We start from the raw sequence: 19650 nt of genomic DNA on the forward strand, positions 1-19650 counted from the left end.
ATTCTTGTAATGTTATCAGGGTATTGCTAAGAGAGAAACATAATTTGTTACTGATTCCTTTAAAGATTTTTGGATGCAATCTTCTTAGATCAGTGAGCAACCAATTTTCTCTGAAAGCTCTCTTGCAGTTGCTGTGTTTCTAAAATGTACACTGTTTTCCTTTATACATAATGAAGCTTTATTTAGTTATTAGAGAGACAGTGTACAAAACGCATCACAAAACCCTAAAAGCCCAGCCCAGCAAATTGAAAGAAATAGAAGAAAATGACAGATTTCATTGTTTCCTCAGCTACATTAATGTCTTTGACAGTCTTGAAAAGAGAATTTCTAATGAGCACTTGAACAAATGTGTGCAGGAAGTGGTCTTGCTTTTGCTACTGCACATTTGAGTTCCTCTAATTGCATCAATAAGGAATTTCTGCTCCTCATTTAATGAATGCCTTTTGACTACTTTCTGAAAGGCAACTGGATATAAGGGATAAACACTGGCACCTTTTGTATGAGGTCGCATAAACCGGTTACCGTTAGTAGTTATCAGCCTTAGAAAAACTGTTATAATGCAGTAGGGTAAAGCCCACCTTTTTTATTTCAATATTTTTATTAGGCTCGGGTTTCTCACTACTTTGCTTTTGGTGTGATAACTCAAGTCCTAAGACGGTGCTTTAGCTCATCCCTGGCTTTTTATTGTATCTTGTGCTGGGCAGAAATCAGGCATTCTTTCAGAGCTGTTTCTGCACCATCTCTTGCCTCAGAGAAGTCAGAATTCCTATGATACTACAGCACCTGGGTCTTTAATTTGTTTTTGGCTCAAAAAATGAGTTTCAGAGCATGGGCTAGGGTTAGTTTGGGGGAAGGGAGCTGGGTTTGATTTTTTTTTCTTCATTGTCATTTTTCTCCCTAAACAGAGGCACACTCACTGCAGGTGCAGTGGATTAGTTATGAAAGAAGTTTTCTATTTAAAAACAAGCAAGACTTTAATGAAATCAGGAGAGGGTTTGTACAATAGGTATTGTATTAAACCAGAGCTCAGGCTTAGCATTGATTGCGGTATTTAAATTTCAATGAGTTGATTATGTATGAGAGTAAAATGACCAGTATTATGAATGTACAAAAAAGTGACATGGAAGAGCTGTGCCAGAAAAGTGAGAAAAACGTTCCCTTTATAGTCCCTAGAGTTCAATAAAGCACCACTATTTCCCAGCTTTTAAAAGCTCTTTTATCACAATGGTTCATACCTCGCATTCCCTGGAGCCTGATTTGTTATACGTGCAGGGTCCTGCTCCATTCAGCAGCATCTCACTGGTTTCAGTGTTGGTAGGTTTGTAATCTACATAAAATTCCTGTGTGCTTGGAGTCATTTGCTTCAGTGACTGTCTTTTCTTTTTCCTGTGCCTTCGCATGAGAGAGCGCTGCTGCAGCTGCTTCATACTGGCTGGGTAACGCTTCCATGACACATATATTACCAGCAGGATCACAAGCACAGACAAGAAAAGGGCCACGCTCCCTGCAATGATTTTATGGAAGGAGATGTGTTCTGTGTCATGCTCAGGTTCGGAGCTTGATTCAGTGGCTCCAATAGTTGGGGGCAGGGGGGGCTTGCTGTCATGTTTAGGCCTGGTGAGTTTTGGTTTAAACGTTGGCTTTGGGAGAGCTCGTGCTAGTTCAAACCTTTCCGTGGTACTTTTGCCACAGATGCTGTAGTTTTTCACTGCATCAACAACATTCACCCCCTGCAGTTCTTTGGGGCTGGCACAAATAATTGTATTTTCCCTCAGCCCTTTAAAACTTTTAAGCCAGTTTACCAGAGAGCAAATGTTTCTGCTGCATTCCCATATATTCCCAGCAAGGCTGATGTCATTGAGGGATATCCAAGAGTCCAAAATTTCTTGACCAATAAATGTGAGCTTGTTTGAATCCAGGTTGAGGCGCTGTAAATTGGGCACACACTGAAAAACACTAGGTCCACTGAAAGCTTCTATTTCATTGCCAGATAAATCAAGTCTTTGTAATGAGCTCCAGGTCCAGGACATAGTTTGTCCTATCACACTGATTTTATTCCACTGTAAATAAAGGTTTTGAAGGCTGACTAGCCTTGGAAAAAGTGCCAGGTTGAGCTTAGAAAATTGATTGTGCTCCAGATGAAGCTCTTTCAGTCTGATCATGCCTGCAAAGACATTTCTTGCTAAACTTCGGATGCGATTATAACCCAGGTCCAACAGTTCAAGGTTCCTACAGTCTTGAAATATTCGAACAGGGATGGTTCTTAGGGAATTGGACCGCAAATGTAAACTCAGCAGCTTCCTTAAGCCCCTGAACTGTTCAGATCCCAGAGACTGCAGCTGATTGTATGACAGATCCAAATTCCGGAGATTTGTCACAGGTCTGAAGGTATTATTAAGAAAATAGGAGATTCTGTTGGAACTCAAGATCAACTCTTTTAGTCTGCGTATTCCATTGAAAGCATTTTCGTCAATATTGCTGATGTGGTTATGGTCTAAATAGAGCCAGGTGAGTTGATTAAGACCTTTAAATTGATTGTATTTTAGTTTTTGGAGGCTGTTATATCGAAGGGACAAACCTAAACAACCAGCAGATATACTTGAGGGAATCTCCTGCAATTTCTGAGATTCACAATATACCATTTTGCCTTCACACCTACAGCCCTTAGGGCATCCTCGTTCAGCAGAAGAAAGCATTGTCAGTAATACAGTAGGGGCTATTACCAGAGCTACAGCTGATCCGCTCAGTAGCCTAATTACATTGAAACCTGGAAATAAAAACAACTTAGAAAAGTTATCCCCCCACACATCAGTCATTTCTTTCAATCATGCTAAAATCTTTATTTCAACAATCATTTAAAAATCCCTAGCTTGACTCAACTACTTTTCACATTGTTTTCTTTACTCAGATTTTCTTAAAGAATGCCTTAATAAATACTGAAAAACAGTTGGGTAAAAGGTGTAATCCCTAAGCAATTTAACTGTAATCACAAATCACATCAAGGTAAGTCTATGGTAAGTCTAATAAAGCAGAGGCTATGCAGTGGCTATGAATTGTATATTAAAAAAAAATAACATGAAAAACATACCCATCCTTTGTGTTGTTCAAAGGTCGTCCTTAGGTCTTTTGTTTTTTGCTTAGTGTGCCACAAGCATGGCAGCCCCTGTCAGCTGCACTGTAGTGAGTCAGGGCTCGCTGACACCCAGGAAGAAAAATTGGACCCCTTGGGAGATGGACCGATTTTGGAACATTATTCTTTGCCAGCCATGCAGAACACTCCAAGAATAAATCAATCCCAACACAGCATTCGCAGCAAAATGTCAAATTCTTCCTAGGTAATAGGATCTTCATGGATATTACGTTTTTGCATCTTTATAGTTAGGAACCTGGCTTTTAAATTTTCTCTTTATAGGAAAGCATGTTAGATTCCTCCAAGCACCGTTTAGCTATCTGAATTCACACATCTGTATTCCATAGCACAGCAGTTCCCTTACTTAGTACCCGATCCGGCTAGGAAGCTGCTTTGTAGCAAAGAAGGTGGAATAAGCCCGTACAATGAACAAGCTCTGCTCACTTCTGCGTACTGTCATTCTGAAAGCTCCGTCTGACTGTTGCTTTGGTTTCAGTGAATGCAGTCTTATGTAAAGCTGCCCCCAGTGGTGAAGAATATTATGGGCATGTGCAGAAATGTCTTCCTTTTATCTTGCAAATGAGTAAGCTCTGCTGGGAAAAGAGTGATTGTTCTGAGTGACTAATAGGAGCAGACTGGTCAGCTTCAGCGTAAACTAGCGAGGTGTGCTGAAATATCCAAATCCTCTTAGTCTCTTTTGCTGCGTGTGAAAGCTGTTTTCATCCTTGAACTTAATAGCTCTGTATGCGCTGCTGAGACTTTTGTCTGAAGGGCTAGCGTGACATTTGTAGGACATAGATACAAATTTTCAGTCCTAAGGGTGGTGGTTGTTTTTTTTTTTTTTTTTTTTTCCTCTTTGCATTAGATGTGCTCACATGACCTTTTTGCTATAATTCACTTTTTTTTTTTTTTTTTTTTTTTCCCAGTTCAGGTATCAGTTCCTCAGTGTGCCTCTTACCAAGCATTTCAGTGGGAACACTATATTTTACAACATGAAAAATGTTTCGGAGCTGACATTTTGCCTTTTTACTTCTTTCTCTTCTGTTAAAAGGCATAATGCCAGGAGGTTAGAAGAGACTATTGTGTTCATTTATTTCCCAACTTGCTGTCACTTTGTTCCATAACACTGCGCGTTTCAAACACAGGCTTCCGTAATCCTTACAATATGAGGACTAAGCAGCTTCATGTGGTACTTTAATTAGGTGAATTGTTTTTACTGTGACTTCTGTCATGAGCAGGATTTTATGTGAAGGTAAAATATACAGAGTTCTTTTAGATGTGTGACTCTGGACAGTTCTTAGATATCACAAAGAGCCTTTTTCTCTTTCCTTTTCTCTTCCCTTTTTCGCTGTGTGCTGTAGAGGGAGGACACATCCTCTTAACTGGGCAGAACAGCGTTAAGGTGGCATTATAGTAAATGCACCCCACTAGCAGTCTTCCTTCACCAAGAAATATGTGATCAGAGATGATGGTGGGGAAGTGTAAAGTCATGGCTCTGTGCAGTGCAAGAAGAGGCAGAAGCCTGAAGAGAAGGGTGCTGCTCGTTAGAATAGTACAGATTACACTCCCTCAAATGCAACCAGACAGCTCTAAGAAATGCTCTTCCTCTGTGAGGCAGGATCCTTACCCCTTGGAGTAATGTGCTTTGGATTATACTGTATTATTCACTGCTGTGAGCATTGAAGAATGTAAAATGAGGTGAAACCTGATTTTTTCCGTGCTTTAAAATGCCATTGTTGCCCAGTACTTAATCTGCGAATGACTTCAGGCTTAGAGCAATCCCACTAGAATTAATGCTCCCACCTGTAGTGCCTAAATTAGGAGAACAGTTGCCCCTGGCTAATAACTGTGAATGCTTTTTATATCATGAGTCAAAAATACTTACCTGTATCAAGCCACATTGTATGTAAATTCTGCCCTGTGGGTCAGGTTTGTGGAGATGGAAAGGGTTAATCCCTCCATTAATTCGTCACGCTCTCCCATTCTCAACTACAGCGTGTCTTTAGCTATTAAATCTGATCTGTAGGGTTGAGGAGCCAGAAACAAGCTGCAGATTGCAGTGGGCACTGTGATTGTCTGGGGAGCTGTTCTGCTGACAGGAGTGTCACGTGCCTGTCCTGGTGTGCCTGTTACAGGTTTTCCATGACTGCCTTGGGGTCTCTGTGTACTCGATGGAGCAGGACAGGCTTCTTTGGAAGACAGTTCAGACCTTCAGTAAGCCAATTTGTCTCCTGGAACTGCCACTCTCTCCCTGTTGACAGTAGAGGATGCCTGTGACAAGTAAGCTCCTTATTGAAATGGCTCAGGTTCCTAAACTGGGTGAAATTAAGTCTGAATCTTCACCTGGTTCAAATGCAGCACATAAAGCTTCAAACAACATGCAAATTCTTTCTCAAGAGCAGTCGGTGCTACTTAGTTGGTGCTAGTATACCAGCTCAGTCTGAGCTCAGTCTGAGCTTTCTCCCCAAACTTTGCCAGTTCTCTGGCTTTTCCTATTCTGTCTTCTCTTCTTCCTCTGCCTTTGTCATAAGGTTAACAAGTAATTTCACTGACACCATGAGTCAGCAGAGCTTCGGTAGCTTTTCCAGGGTTTTAATAATTGTCAATATGGTGGACAAATATGAGGGAGCAGCCACTCTTTTACCATGAGTTATTTTCATTTTTCTGAAAGGGGTGAGACATCAAGAGATGAACAGAGAGAACATCAAATCTGTATTAATGGATTGCCAAATTCAATTTTCTTTACTGAGATCCTTTTTGAATTACACAAGCAGGAAAAGTGCCAGTGTCTGATAAACAGTTTTTTAAAATTACATTTCTGTATCTTCATACAGCTCAATGGGTTCTTTTCAAATTGTGGAAATAAAGCTGCTCCCAGTATAAAACATTCCATACAAATTTTCAGCACAGTCTGATGGTCATATTATAAACTATGAAAAACAGGGAATTAAGTTAAAAGCTTGCATTTTAGATAAGAAGATACCTTTTGTAAATGATTTAACCTTTGCCTTGTATCAAATACAGGTTATGCATCTTTGCAATCCCACTGCATTACCTTTTAACTCATGCCACTAAGAAAAAAACTCAAGGCCAAACTTGGTAACGTCTCTTATGGTTAAGCTAGTTCTCATTAAAACCAATACCACAGCTCCTGAATGCCTAAAATCCAGGAGGTTGTTAGATAGGTGCTGTAGTCCCAGTACCTTTTAAGCTCACCTCTCTGTGCCACTGCTGGGCGACCCTGCCTGCTGTCCTGGAATAGCAGTTCCAAGTCAGAAACAGGAGGCAAAAGCTGCAAGTATCAAGTCTCAGTGACATCATGCTGACTGAATATCAATGCTCAGAAACAACATTATCCTTTTCTTCTGCCTGTGAAGACAGCATTTTATACAATTCTGCAAAGACAATACTCTTAAGAGAAATATTTCATTTATTTGTCTACTCTCTTACACAGTCTGTTCTGGGATTTCAGCCTTAGACATAAATTGAGATGCCACATACCTTATTAGTTCGGAGTTGAATACCTTCATCATCACTGATTTGTTTTTCTGGGCTTTCTCTGCAGGTAGAAATGACATGCATCAGAAAATTCATTGACAAATGTGTCGCTACATGTCATACTGCTTATACAGATGAAAAGCCAGTGTTGGGTGGAGCCTGTGATAAACACATTGTTTTCTTGATTCATGTGACAGACAAACGAAACTCAAAGATGTTTGAAAATGGTACGCTATCCCAAGGTAGAGATTGCCCATTTTTTTATTTTAATATTAAGCTTTCAGTGGGTTATCTCTCTGGATATCTCTCAATGTGGATTTTCTCACTGCCAGATTTTGCAGTAATTTACTTCAATTTAATTTCGTGTTTGTTTTTGGTTTTGTTTATTTAGTTAAATTTGAGTCTATTTTCTTTTTCCATTCATTCTGGCTGTGGTCTCTGCCTAGCTGCAACCTCCCTGCTGAAAGCTCATTACTCCCTAACCTGAACTGCAGCCAGAATAGCAAAGCTTGAGTCAAAAGATCACATTCACTGTGAAGGCCAGTACCTCCACAGAGCTGGTTTGGAATTGAAACGTTTTACAAAGGACAGGTGAAAGAGCAATTCTTGGATTTGTCAGGGTCATGAGGAGGCACCTGTAATGTTTGTAATGTATGTCTGTCTGCTAAAGACATTTGAAAAGAAAGGATGACATAATTACCAGGCTCCAGTAGAATGGGGACTGAGGGGTGCAGGGAAGAGATGTAGAAGTTCCTGAACCATAAGAAACCAGCAGTTACCTTCGGGTTAGTGGGATTCCACGTAAATCAGCAGTCAATGATTGTTTTGTCACTTGCTTCTCATTAGCCTTCCTCAGGACCTTTCATGCTTACTCTTTAGAATGCAGTTCTTGTGTAATGATGTTGTCACAAAGTTTGTTTAAGAAATGTTTTTGTTTCTGTTACTCCCTTCAGAAAACCATTCTGAAAAACAATTCAATCCTTTGTAGCCACAAGACCTTCTGTTTTTAATGTACAAACTTCAGAGTTTAGACTTCTGGTTACAGCATTTTTCTCCCCACAGATAGAGCTCGTGGGTCTAGGAGTGCCTTTTTGTGTGTAACCACATGTCCCTTTTGGGAACTATCATTAACAATTGCTGCACTGTGTTCTTTTTGGGTTTACGAAGTGGCAAAGTATGTCTTTCTCTCAACTTTATTTTACTATAGAGAAACCAGGAATCAGTTGGGTTAGCAATAGTAGCTTGTTCTAAATGGTACTGTAGTGTGCTATCACTGTATCATTAAGAGTAGATAAGTCTAATAAAATGTTTGCAATTTTTGAGCCAGTGATTAAATGAACCTGATGTTCTATGAGGATCAGATTAGAACTAGAAGAGGATAACTCCCAGGGGAAATAACAGAGTGTGGGAAGACAGAGGGAAACTCAGAAAGATGCAGGTTTTGCCAAAGGTGGACATAAGGAAAGGGAAGTGTGGGAAAGTGGGGTTCAAGGAATGTGCAGTTGTGGGAAACAAAGTACACTGGAGAAACAGGGAAGAGGACTGAAAACAGGGAGGATCTTAGCCCAGCAGTTTGTCAGTACTGACGTAAAGGATCATGGTGATAAATGAAAACATTCCTTTGCTGTCCTGCTAAGAACAACTAGATTTGCAAGGCTACCCTGGCCTCTGCAAGGGCTAAAGGATCCCATGTTACAAATTCTGTGATAAGCTGAAGGAAGATCTGAAGCTGGTTTAGAGCCATGCCTCCTTTCTAGGAGTCAGTAACCTCTGTAACATCTGATTGCTTGGAGAGGACTTCAGGGACACATCTGTCAGTTTGTGCATACCCAGAGGATTTCCTCAGTGCCGTGGTTCACAGGGCAACCCAGGCTATCACTTTCCTCATGCACAGTTACACACTGTTGAATAATAAAGCTTTTCCAGCTGTACAATTTTGTTACAATCTGTGCATTGTGGATAGGTCAGAGGGGCCTCTAAGCTGTCCCAGGGTAAATTATACTGCATGCAAGCTTTCCACCTTTGTTCATGGCAACCAGTGGCTAGATTTTTTGGATCCTGTCATAACTCCTGTGTCCGTAATGAGGCATTGGATACCCAGTTGTTCTTGTCCTATGATTTTTGAAGCAGTTTGAAAGCATGCAGCCAGTCTTTCAGTCCCATCATCTTGAGGCGCAAGTACATGAGATGCAAAGCTGTCAGTTTGCTTCCTCTCTGAAATTGGTAGGTAGTGGTTCTGTTTCAGTGGATGTAGCATGTTATTCAGGCTTGTCCTCTAGCACTTTGGTGGAAGGGGAATATGAATGGACGAAGCAGAAAGTGGATGATCATCACTGAAGAAAAGGAAATTCCCTCCATCTTATGCGTATTGCTAGCTTCAGCCTGCAAAGCATGAATGATAAAAGCACCATTGAATGATAAGCGTCCTGGAGATGTGCAAGTCCAAAATGAAAGACACTCTCAGTGGCCTCTGCTTGCAATTCTGCCTGTAGTCCTCTGTGAAGGTGCCAGGTAGGATAAAATAAACCCAGGCTCCTTACAAATGCTTCCCACTCTTTTCACTGGACACTGCTTGAAAGAATGTCTACTGTCTTATTGTCCAGGCAGCACACACCTGAGTTATGTACCCTAAAGTATTCAAAATGTCTTAGGTGTCACCATGAGCTATGCTTGCCTATGAGACACCATTTGTTCTCCTAAGGATATGTGACTTCTACCTTGCTATGACAATTACTGCATATGCATCAGCAGCAGATATTGACTGCAATAGAAGGCAAAGGTAATGAATTTATTTTCTGAGGAGACAAATTAACATGGGAATCTTGTAGGAAAGCTCTGTTCATGAAGAACTCCAATAATGGTTGGGACATGGAGCTGGAGGTATTGTGTAACTGAATTCAAGCAGATTTGCAGCCTGGTCCCAGCAACGTGACATCCTTGGAGCAGTTCTGTGCTGCCACATGAAGAGCAAGAGAGGATGAGGAGCAGCAAGTTTCAAAACGTGTACCTTTGGGACCCAGGCTCAGTTTGATATCACAGGCTCTGATTGCTATCACTGACTGCTCCAGGCTCTCATCAGCTGAAGAGTTTATGACTTTGCCATGATAGTTGTGGTTGGAAAGGAGCAAAAGGGGAGAGTGTCTGTCTTATTTTCTAGCAAGGCCTAGACCAGTCTTCAGTATTGATGTGTAGGCAAAAACTTCAGGAGTAGCCTTTCCTCCTCTGCCTCCATGCATTTGTCCATTTGTCCAGCCCGTCTTCTTTAATACCTACCCCATATATACTTCTCTGAGGAATGGACATTTTTCAGTTGCTCAGCACAGAGCATATGCATACAGTGCACTTTCTTAGGAATTTTGGAATTTCAGTTATGTTCCTTATTACACATTTACCTAATTGATCTTTGGTACTCCAGATGAATCAGCCTTGGTATCTCACTGTATGGTGAAGCTTAGGAGTTAGTGATTCTGTCAGGTCAATGAGGGAGTGTTTGTTGGCTGCTGTGGCTCCTTAAAAGCTAGAATAAGGCAGCTGGCAAGAACTTTCATTATAGGAAAACTGTGAAGTCCACACCAAAAGCCTTTTAAAAAAAAAAACTTATACCCTGCTTATAAAACTGCAGCTTAAACTCTAATTTTCCTTAGGCCTCAGTTTCTTCATTTATGAAAGGGATAGTGACAGTTAATGATTCTGGAAGTTGATCAGCATAATAGATGACTTAATTCACTTCATTTATTTTTTATTTTTAATCTGACACTAGTTATTTTCAAACATACTTCTTTCCTGTCAGTTAAGCTTATTGGACTTCCATAATTAATCCATACCTATTGTCATTTTATTACTTGCTTTTGTATGTGATTTATTTTTGATGTATTTTTGGGCTATAATGACTGGCAAAATGTAATGTGAGGACAGAATAGTCACTTAAACCTAGGAAAAGAGGCAGTTTCTTTTAAAATGCAAAATCATTCTAAGTCTTTGGCCAATAAGGTTGTCAACTTCAGTTCACTATAGGATTTTTTTACATGTTAAAAGCATTCCATTTTGAAAACAATCTAAAAATCTGCTTAATAGTTTTAGATTTGCAAATAAAAATTGTGAAGAGTGCCTAACATATTTCAGTTAGTTGAAATGAAAGGAGAAGTGTAAATATAGCATTTCTGAGGATCAGTCTGAGATTAGTAGATAAGAATGATTTGTACTAGGTAGAGCTACTTTCTAGTTTTTAGTTACCTTTCCCTGCAAACAATGTACAGGCATATAAGTAGTTAGAGTGCAGAATACCTTGATTTCATTTGACCTGTTGAAGTACTCTAAAATAATTTCCAGTTTCTCTTTTCACTTGCTTATGGATGAAAATCTATTCCGAGAAGCATTCTAGCTTACCTTTATGAGGACTTGTGCTTGGACTCAAGCTTGGTATTCTGAGGTTGTGGTTTTCAAATCCAAAGATGGCCAGAATGATGTGTTACTCTACAGTGTTAGGTACATTTTGAAGAGAAGACTAAACATGACAGTTGAGCAGATTTGCAACTGAAAGAGAAAAACATGAACAAAGTTAAGAAGCATATAATTATGTTCATTCACGCTGTGACTAGCATAAAAATGATTTATTCCAAATGGTTACAGTTGCATGCTTAGTCACTTCCTTCCCTGGCTTCAGCCTAATTTTGTTTTCTGGCATTTTCCTGAAAAAAAAATAAAATATATATTGTTCTGTCTCATCAAAAGTTGAAGATTTCTCTAGTCTTTAATAATTCAATCAAGTCTTACTCAATTAAGCAAGCTACAGCAGTTTTTAGATATTCCAGCTGTGGTAGCTGGTGCTCCTGAGAAAGATCAAGAATCTCAATTACACTGAGAGTCTTGGTTAGTTAACTAGCCTCTAATCTGCTAGAAGATAATTAGAAATTAGTCATATAGGTCACTTTTTTTATGCACAGTAAGGATGGGCTAGAACTTTCTGGTTTAAAAAGTACAAAAGGTGAATTGTTGAGGTATGTTTTGACTAGCTATTCCATTCTGCATTTGCCATCCTTCTTTTCCCAGTGGCATGTCTGGCAAATGGCTTTGATGAAACAGTATAAAATTTAAATGACTTATTAGCTCATCTTTTCATGCCATGTCTACCTGAGAAAATTGTCATAAATTAAATGTGATTAAATCAAACGACCAACCCCTACCATATTTAAGCAGTTTATAGAAAAGCAACAGGGTCCCATATGATTTGTCAAAATGAAAATCTTGGTTATGATAGATTTATTTATTTTTTTCTGTGACAGTATACTCCACTGTTATATTAAAACTAAAGTGTCTTTTTTTATCCAGTGGACAGGACAGCAAACAAATTACATAAACAAGTTGAAGGAACTCAAATATAGATGGGGTTTTCCTACTGCATCACAATGTAAAGCAATAAATACATGATTGGCCAAAGTTTTGAAGAGTGCTGCTGACACAGTGAGGAAGAGAGGAAGTTGACACAAAGAGGAGAGTTAGTTTTCACCCTTTCTTTTCTTCCCTGCAACTGTAGTGAGATAGGTATGTTGTAGTTTTTGCACTTTGTAGCTTTTGCATTTTTATGTCTTTCTATCCAGTCTACTATGTCTCCTAAGTAGCTACAAAGCTTAAAAAAACATACATTACATACATACAAAACAGGCTAGTTGCGTACAGAAGAGGTTAGTAAGCAAAAAATGCTGACAGTTGGTAACCAAGTAGAAGTTATAATCAGCCTACATACTGGGGAGACAGGAGAGCTGAATCTGAGTGAGTCACTGGCTCCATTTCTGCATCCCAGGTGGCCCTAAATGGCAACAAGAATTGGGACAAAATACTAAAGGTGTATAAACATGAGCTGAGTTTCAAAATCAAGCATTTTGTCTTTAGAAACACAAGAAGCAGGAACATCTCCTTCCACTTATTCTTTCAGGTTGCCTCTTCAGTCATAAATATATGACAAAAATCTGCTCTCTCTACAATATGAAAATTCCGATTTGCTGATTTGATCCTACAGCATATGTTTGTATCATCATGAGTATTCCTGTTGCTGTGCTTTGAACCCTTTCCCATATTTCTTTGTAAGACTTAGCTCCTGGGAAAGAAATGTACTTACCTATTTTCTGTCTTACCGAAAGGGACCCTAATCTTAAGATAACTATGTACCAACCTAATACACAGAACAGTCATGAATAAGATGATATCAATATGCTTAGTCTGCATATAATTGATGGGAAGAGTAGAAAAGAAGAACCTTTCAGGGGAAGCTAAGTATTCATTTGATTTTTCTTGGCTTCATCAAAATGCATCACTACAGCTGTATAGTTTAGTTTATACTATGATAATTGAACTCCACAATACAATCTCTGAGGGATCCCTTCTGAGGTGATGTGCCCTGGTGCTTTTTGTACGCATAGGTAATTAAAATACGGTAGGAAAAGATAAATGACAAATTCCCATGTTTCAATGTAAAAGCCAGAAATAAACTAATGGGTGTTAGGGGAAAAAATAAAAATAAAATGACCGTGTTATTAAGTAAGAACTGTCTCCTATGAAGATCTTTGCACTTCCATTTAGCAGTTGCCACTCTGAGACAGAAAGCTGGAACATATCCAGTGCTCTTATCTGACATAACAATTTCAATGTTCTTCTCTATGTGATTTAAAGTCAAGTGGAAATATGCTGTTAGAATAGAGTGATCCGTAAAGGAATAGAAAGAAGTCTTGAAGTTGCATCAGAACACCACTGTATCAAAGATGCTCCAAAAAGAAAAGTAGAAATGTCCTTGAATACATTTACTCCTTATATAAATAGCACAACGTGGAATTCTGTGTAAGATACTTACTGAACAAAGGAATAATATTTTAAAGAAGCTGATAATTCGTGTGTTCACTTAAAGTCTTCAGTATTCTACCTTTTTGTATACACAGAAACATGAGAGAAATGTAAGAGTGAATACGCCAGGCTCTGCAACAGTTGACCTACAGGACTTAATGTTGCAAAGCTCTTTCATTATCATAAACACAAAGTCTTCTCCAAATGCAGATTTAGAAAAGGTCTTCAGAAACATTTACTACTCTGGATATTTGTATCTGTGCATGAATTCCACATCTGCTTGTGACGATTTTTGTACCTGTAGTGAGAAGAGTGTGTCATCGCCCATTACTTGCATTGTGGGAATGAACATACTACTGATAAATTTCCGACTTGGGTCTGTTTTAAATTGTTGTTGTAAATTAGACTGGGGACATTGAGAAAGAGAGAATTCCTACTCTGGGTAGCACAATTTTTTTTATTATTATTTTTTTTTACAGTTAAATGTCTTAACTGACAACAGTATTAATTATCATACAGTGAATGTGGCTTATTTCCAGAATTTCACAGTGGAAGAGGTTTCTCCATTGCCATATCTCTCTATCTCTTTTTGAATATTTAATCCCATATCATATAATAAACTATTAAAAAAAAAAAGAAGCATCCAAAAGATCAAGGAGAGGGGACTTGTAAGTCTGGCAAAATTAGCCTCTTAAATGTTCAGCATATAATGTAATAGATAAGCCAGATGAGCTTCCTTCTGTTGTTCTTTTGACAGCCACTGGAAATATTTGATGGCTATTATATGTCCTTTTATTTTGTAGTATTTATCTAGTGCATTTGTGTTCTTTGTATCTTACTGACTTACTGACTTTTTTTTTTTATTATTATTATTTAGCTTCGGGTCACTTGCAGCAAAAATGTATGTAAGCAGTAGAAATCCTGTATGCCCCACTGTGTCTAGAATATATTTCAAAAAGAGTAAGTGCTTTCAGTGCCTTACAAGTTTGTAGCCTCTGCCACCCTTTGCTAGTGTTTGTCTTTTGCTTTATGCACAATTTGCTTGGTGCCATATGCTACTTCCTTGTCAGAGGCTGGCTGGGAGTGTTACATGTGTCACTAGTTGCTTATTTTACTTGCCACAGTTTAATGCAAAATCAGTGAGCAGAAGCAAGGGAATCTGCTTTGTTTCAGTCCTTTCTTTCCATTGCTGCTACTCAAGAAAGTTAGAAGCTATGTATGAAATCATTTATGAAATCATTAGGGAGCTTCTCATGTTCTCAGACAAATGTGGCATAAAAAAATCTGGACAGTTGGACTCATCATTTTATGGAGTGATATTTTCCAAGAGTGGCAGTCAATAGGCATATCAGTGAGGCAGATAGGAATATGTATGTCAAAACAATACTATCCTTCAGCACGTAGTTCTGATATGCCTTTCAGAAGCTTTTATTAGGAGCTTACTGGTGAGTTTCATGATTTAACACTTAATTGGGAGAATGTTTTGCTCATTTCTGTTCCCTGTGGAATTAATCACTGCTTTTATTTGTATCTAATTTGAGCTCTACATGTTTAGAACAAGGGTCAGAGGTAAATATTTTGTGTAGAGTCACCATTGGATAGTTTTTCTCCTGATATTCATGGCAATTCATCTATTGTATTTTACACTAAGATTCCATTTTTCATTCAAGCATTCATAACTTAAAGAAGTTGAGAATATGTGTTAGACGTCCTTGTGTGGGCTTCAGGTAATACTTCTAGAAGATTGCTAAAATCCCAAATTGAAGTAATCTGTTGGCCTGGAGTCTAAGGAAAGCTACAGGAATTATTGTTGGTTTTGAAACAACCTGTTAATCACACATCAGTGCTTTCAGTGACATGAATAAGTCGGAAATCAAGAAAAAGAGCTGCTGCCTCTCCTGAGTTTTGCCCTTATTAAATTGAATAGGTCTTGGCATTCCTCAGCCAGCCATACGGGCCTCCTATTGTCTTTACTTTCCCAGGAAAGGGAAATATTTAATGTAAAGAAAATGCTGTATAAATGTCTCTCTTAAATGAAGACTGCATTCATAAGACAAGTGCTGTGTAAATAATGCATAGCTAAAATCTGTTTGGCTCTGGTTGCTGTGCGAGGTATGTACCATTCAGTCTAAACACACTGGCATAAACAATGTTTTTTGTTATAAGTAGTTGTCCCTCATACTATTGAATGTCTTCATTTAGGGTTAGGGAGCCATGCTGTAAGGCTGTCTTCCATTTGCATCTTAATTAACTTCTAACTGAAGCAGATAACTTATTTGACATTCTACAGGGGAGCTTTTGTGTCCAGTTACTCAGGATTAGTATTCCGTGGGGAAAGATGCTGTGATAATGAGATTCTCACCACCTTTTGGAAAGTCCCTCAGGTACTGGTTAAAAGTCTTGTTTGCAAGGTTCATTTCTGCTAAGTGGTGTGAGAATATAGGATGTCATGTTTCACCATTCTCAGCTCCTTTTTAGATCTACAATTAAAGGTCAGTTTAAGCCATGCATATTCATCCATGTTACGCTGCTGAAGTAAGTACTTCCTGTGAGTCTGTGTGTATCCAAGTGCGCTGGTACCAGTCTGTAAGGTGTCAGCCTTCAGGTTCAGCCCTGCCTGGGGCTGATAACAATGGTGTTCTTCTGTGATTTGAGGAATTGCCTGCCTTCCTGCTACTCCTTTTAATCCATATATAAATAAAGGTTGAATCACTTCCTAATGCATAAAGAAGTAAATAGACATCAATTTGATATTTACAGGAATTTTGCTGTAGTGTACAAGGGAGGTGTTTTGCTTTTCCTGAAGATTGTTGCAAGATGATATTGCACTGGACACAGATTACAAGGGAAATGCAATAATCCTTTTATCAAAATAGTTGTAGTTCCCATATAACCGTAGCTGAGACAATAATGGAGGTTTCTGACAGCAGTCAGTCTATCTGAGCTCACAGCATTTTTCTACTTGGTTCAAACACTGTATAGATAAACGGTTTTCTATGACTTCAAAGTAAATTTCAGTGGTGTTCCTGAGTTGTTAAAAAGTGCAAAGCTTCTATCACACTGCTGGAAAGGAACTGAAGTTATTATAGAAACATGCATCATAGCTGGAAAAATTAACATAGCGTTTTTCAAGATAATATAACATTCATCAAAATTCAGTGCACTTTTCTCTGTAATGCATTTCCTGTGACTCAGAACTCTTGTTTCAGTTGAGCCAAATAAGGATTGTTCCATGAGACAAAGCAAAGCATTATATTTACTGCTATATCTAATGGTTTTATCTCACTCTATGGATTAAAATTATTCTTGTTGTTCAATAGATACTTAATAAGAATTATAGGGGAGGTTGTTAAGGAAATTTCTATTTTTAATGTCAAGCTTCTAACCTGTTGAGTTTAACAGATCAGATGGAAAAAAAAAATGCTTAAAGGATATTTTTAAGTATTCATGCAGTCTCTTTAAGTATCCATTCCTCTTTCAGTAAACACAAAAGAAAATTAAAATATGCTTGAAGTTCAGCAAGTAATTAGAGCAAATAGATAAATGGTATCCATTTTATTAATTCAAACTTTGTCTAACAATGAGTAATTCCACTATTCTCATATCTTCCAGTAAATAATAATTATATTTTAACTCTGATTTTTAGTTGGCTGCTGACCATGTCGGTTTTCATCTTATGAGATGAAGGTATGTTTTTAACTTTGTTTCCATAGGACAGAGTCTTATTTTGCTGCCCAAATGGTCACTATTGTATGTTAGCCTACTTGCTTTTACCACCTTTAAACTGGGAACAGCTTCTCCAAGCTTATTTAGCTTTATTTCCCACCTGTATTTGAACAGGCAGTACATTTTACTAATTTAAAATGATGAGACTTTCTCTGCATATATAATTCTTTCTCAAAATCCTGAAATCTCTCCTTTATAAATTCTTGAACATTCTTGTTATAAATTACAAATACAGGCAACATACTTGGTAAGTAAATAGAAACCTGTGCTTCCAGTCCTTACATTTTAAGCCTTGTGAAGGTTTGTGTCTTTTCCTCCTTCTACTTCAGACTGTCTTTGAAGATGTTAGTTATCTTCAGGCCTTTCTTTAGTGGCCTTTTCTTCAAGAGAGGGAGCCACTGAAGTTTGAAATGCAGATTTTTTCTTCTGACATCAGGACTTCATGCTGTACCAAAGGTCTATCGTAGTGTCTGTGCATTGTCGTCTGTCTTTGAGGCTGACATGCTATCGTACCCATAAAGTCTCAACAGTAATGTTTGTCAATGTGGAACAAGTAAATCAACAAAAATACAGAGAAATGAGTGTGTTATCACTAGGAAACACTCGTCTCCAAAGAATTCCCTTCCTTACATTTATGTCTTCTTCCATATCGGGCTTTTGTATTTTGAGCTTTTCACCCAGAGGAGCAACAGCTGTGACTCTTCGCATGCTTTTGGACTGCTCAGATGGCTTGTGCATCCATATAGAAATTAAATATATATACATATATATTTTAATAGGAACTGCTGTTTTAGTAAATTGGTATCAGATTTTATGGTGTGTATATTAGAAATTGACAGGGAAAGTTCACTAGTTTTCAATTTTATTTTTTCCAAAAGTGTAGCTGAAAATCAAGGATTGAAGGTTTATTTAACAAGGTGATGATTTTCAAAATGAGTATAAAATTGTTTCAGCTTTATTTGAAGTTTTTCATGCTGGTAATTCATGAATATTTCATTTAGTTTAAATATATATATGCATGGAGAGAAATGGGAATTACATAAATAAATAATGGGTATAAAATATTAGAAGTAATTGTTGCTTTTCTTTGAATTTGAAATGTTTTTCATTTTTACCTGCTGATTTGATTTCTTTTTGGATTCTTGTAGCAAGACTCAAAACTTCAAACACATTTTATGAATGAAAAATATAGACCGACGCTTTCCCGCAAGTCATTTCAGATTAGATTAAACAGCACTTTACTAAAAATATGATTAATTAAATAGTTAATGTATTAATTTAATGATGATATGTGTTTATGTAGAACCATGAGTTTTTAATATATAATACTGATTTGAAAAAAAAAAAAAGGTCTGTAAACACAGGCCAACGAGAAAATTAGTTTTCAAAGATAACATTGCAATCTGGTTTTAGGTGAATTGTCTGCTTAGGCAATGTAAATAGATAAATGTCCTTAGAGATTAACATCTAGAAACTGTTTAGGCGTGTCTAGAATTTATTGTAATTTATTATTTGTCTTGGACTTCCAGAAAGTTGAATATATGTTCTTTTTACTGGTCATTTTTCAAATTAGCTATTCCGATTACACACAGTAAAAATTTACAAAACATATTCTTGAAACTGTAGGGACTGGAAAGTAAAGTTTTAGGAATCCTTCCTCAAAGTAGGCTCACAGCCGTAGGTATATTTGGGCATTTGTCTTTATTGGTGTTTCCTTTTGACATGAGAGGTAGACACGTGCTATAGTTCTGATGATAAATGTTGGAGCCAGAGATTATCCTCTTTGTTATCACCAGTACACAGCAGGAATCAAATAGTAGTTTGATTTAAGCCTCATCAGTACTGTTTCAAGTCTTTCAGCAAGAACGAGCCCCAAAAGCATACTCTGTTGTTTTTTGTTTGTTTGTTTGTTTGTTTTTGTTTTCTTTTCTTTTTCTGGGTACTACAGTCTCAGGATTTGATGAGATTAGATCTCTTAGGTTATTTTGTAGCTCAGCTTCTCTGATGTTTCTCCCTTCTTTTCTCTACTGTATATACAGAAGCCTCCACAAAGTAAACAGCAATTACCACTTTTACAATATGGTCTAATTCCTGACCAGTTCTGCACATCTTGTTTTTTGTGACACTGATACACTTGTCTTTTATCCAGATGAAGGCTCCTGCAGCTGTTATTTGAGTGATTCTGTGGAAGCATAAGAACTCCTCACAGTTATTTTCAATTACATTTTTTTAGAGTTACAGTTGAAGCTGTGGTTGGACATGCCAAGTGCTAGGAAAGGTACTCAGAAGCAGAGACATGATACAGGTGGGGCAAGGAATATCACTGCACTTACTGAGGAGGAATCCTTTCATCATTTATGAATATTTCATTATTTACTGAAGCTATATGGAAGTAGATGGGATTAGGGACAGAGAACGATTAGAGTTGTCTGTTTTGGGTTGATGTCAATAGTAGTGTCAGA

General features: G+C 37.9%; 2 protein-coding genes across 3 annotated transcripts in view; one reads left to right on the forward strand and one right to left on the reverse strand.

Moving 5' to 3' along the window:
• The window catches only part of LRRTM3 (leucine rich repeat transmembrane neuronal 3), a gene marked incomplete at both ends in the record, with an annotated part of 82745 nt that extends 79929 nt beyond the window's left edge, over positions 1-2816 (reverse strand). The window contains one exon of the mRNA XM_082765469.1: positions 1236-2816. Coding sequence (XP_082621595.1) covers positions 1236-2816 — 1581 coding nt within the window. The remainder of the gene's footprint in view (positions 1-1235) is intronic.
• Positions 1-19650, forward strand: part of CTNNA3 (catenin alpha 3) — a 464394-nt gene that overhangs the window by 204385 nt on the left and 240359 nt on the right. The window lies entirely within an intron of this gene.

Source organism: Aythya marila (genome assembly GCF_965140915.1).
Source record: "Aythya marila genome assembly, chromosome: 7".
Taxonomy (NCBI): domain Eukaryota; kingdom Metazoa; phylum Chordata; class Aves; order Anseriformes; family Anatidae; genus Aythya; species Aythya marila.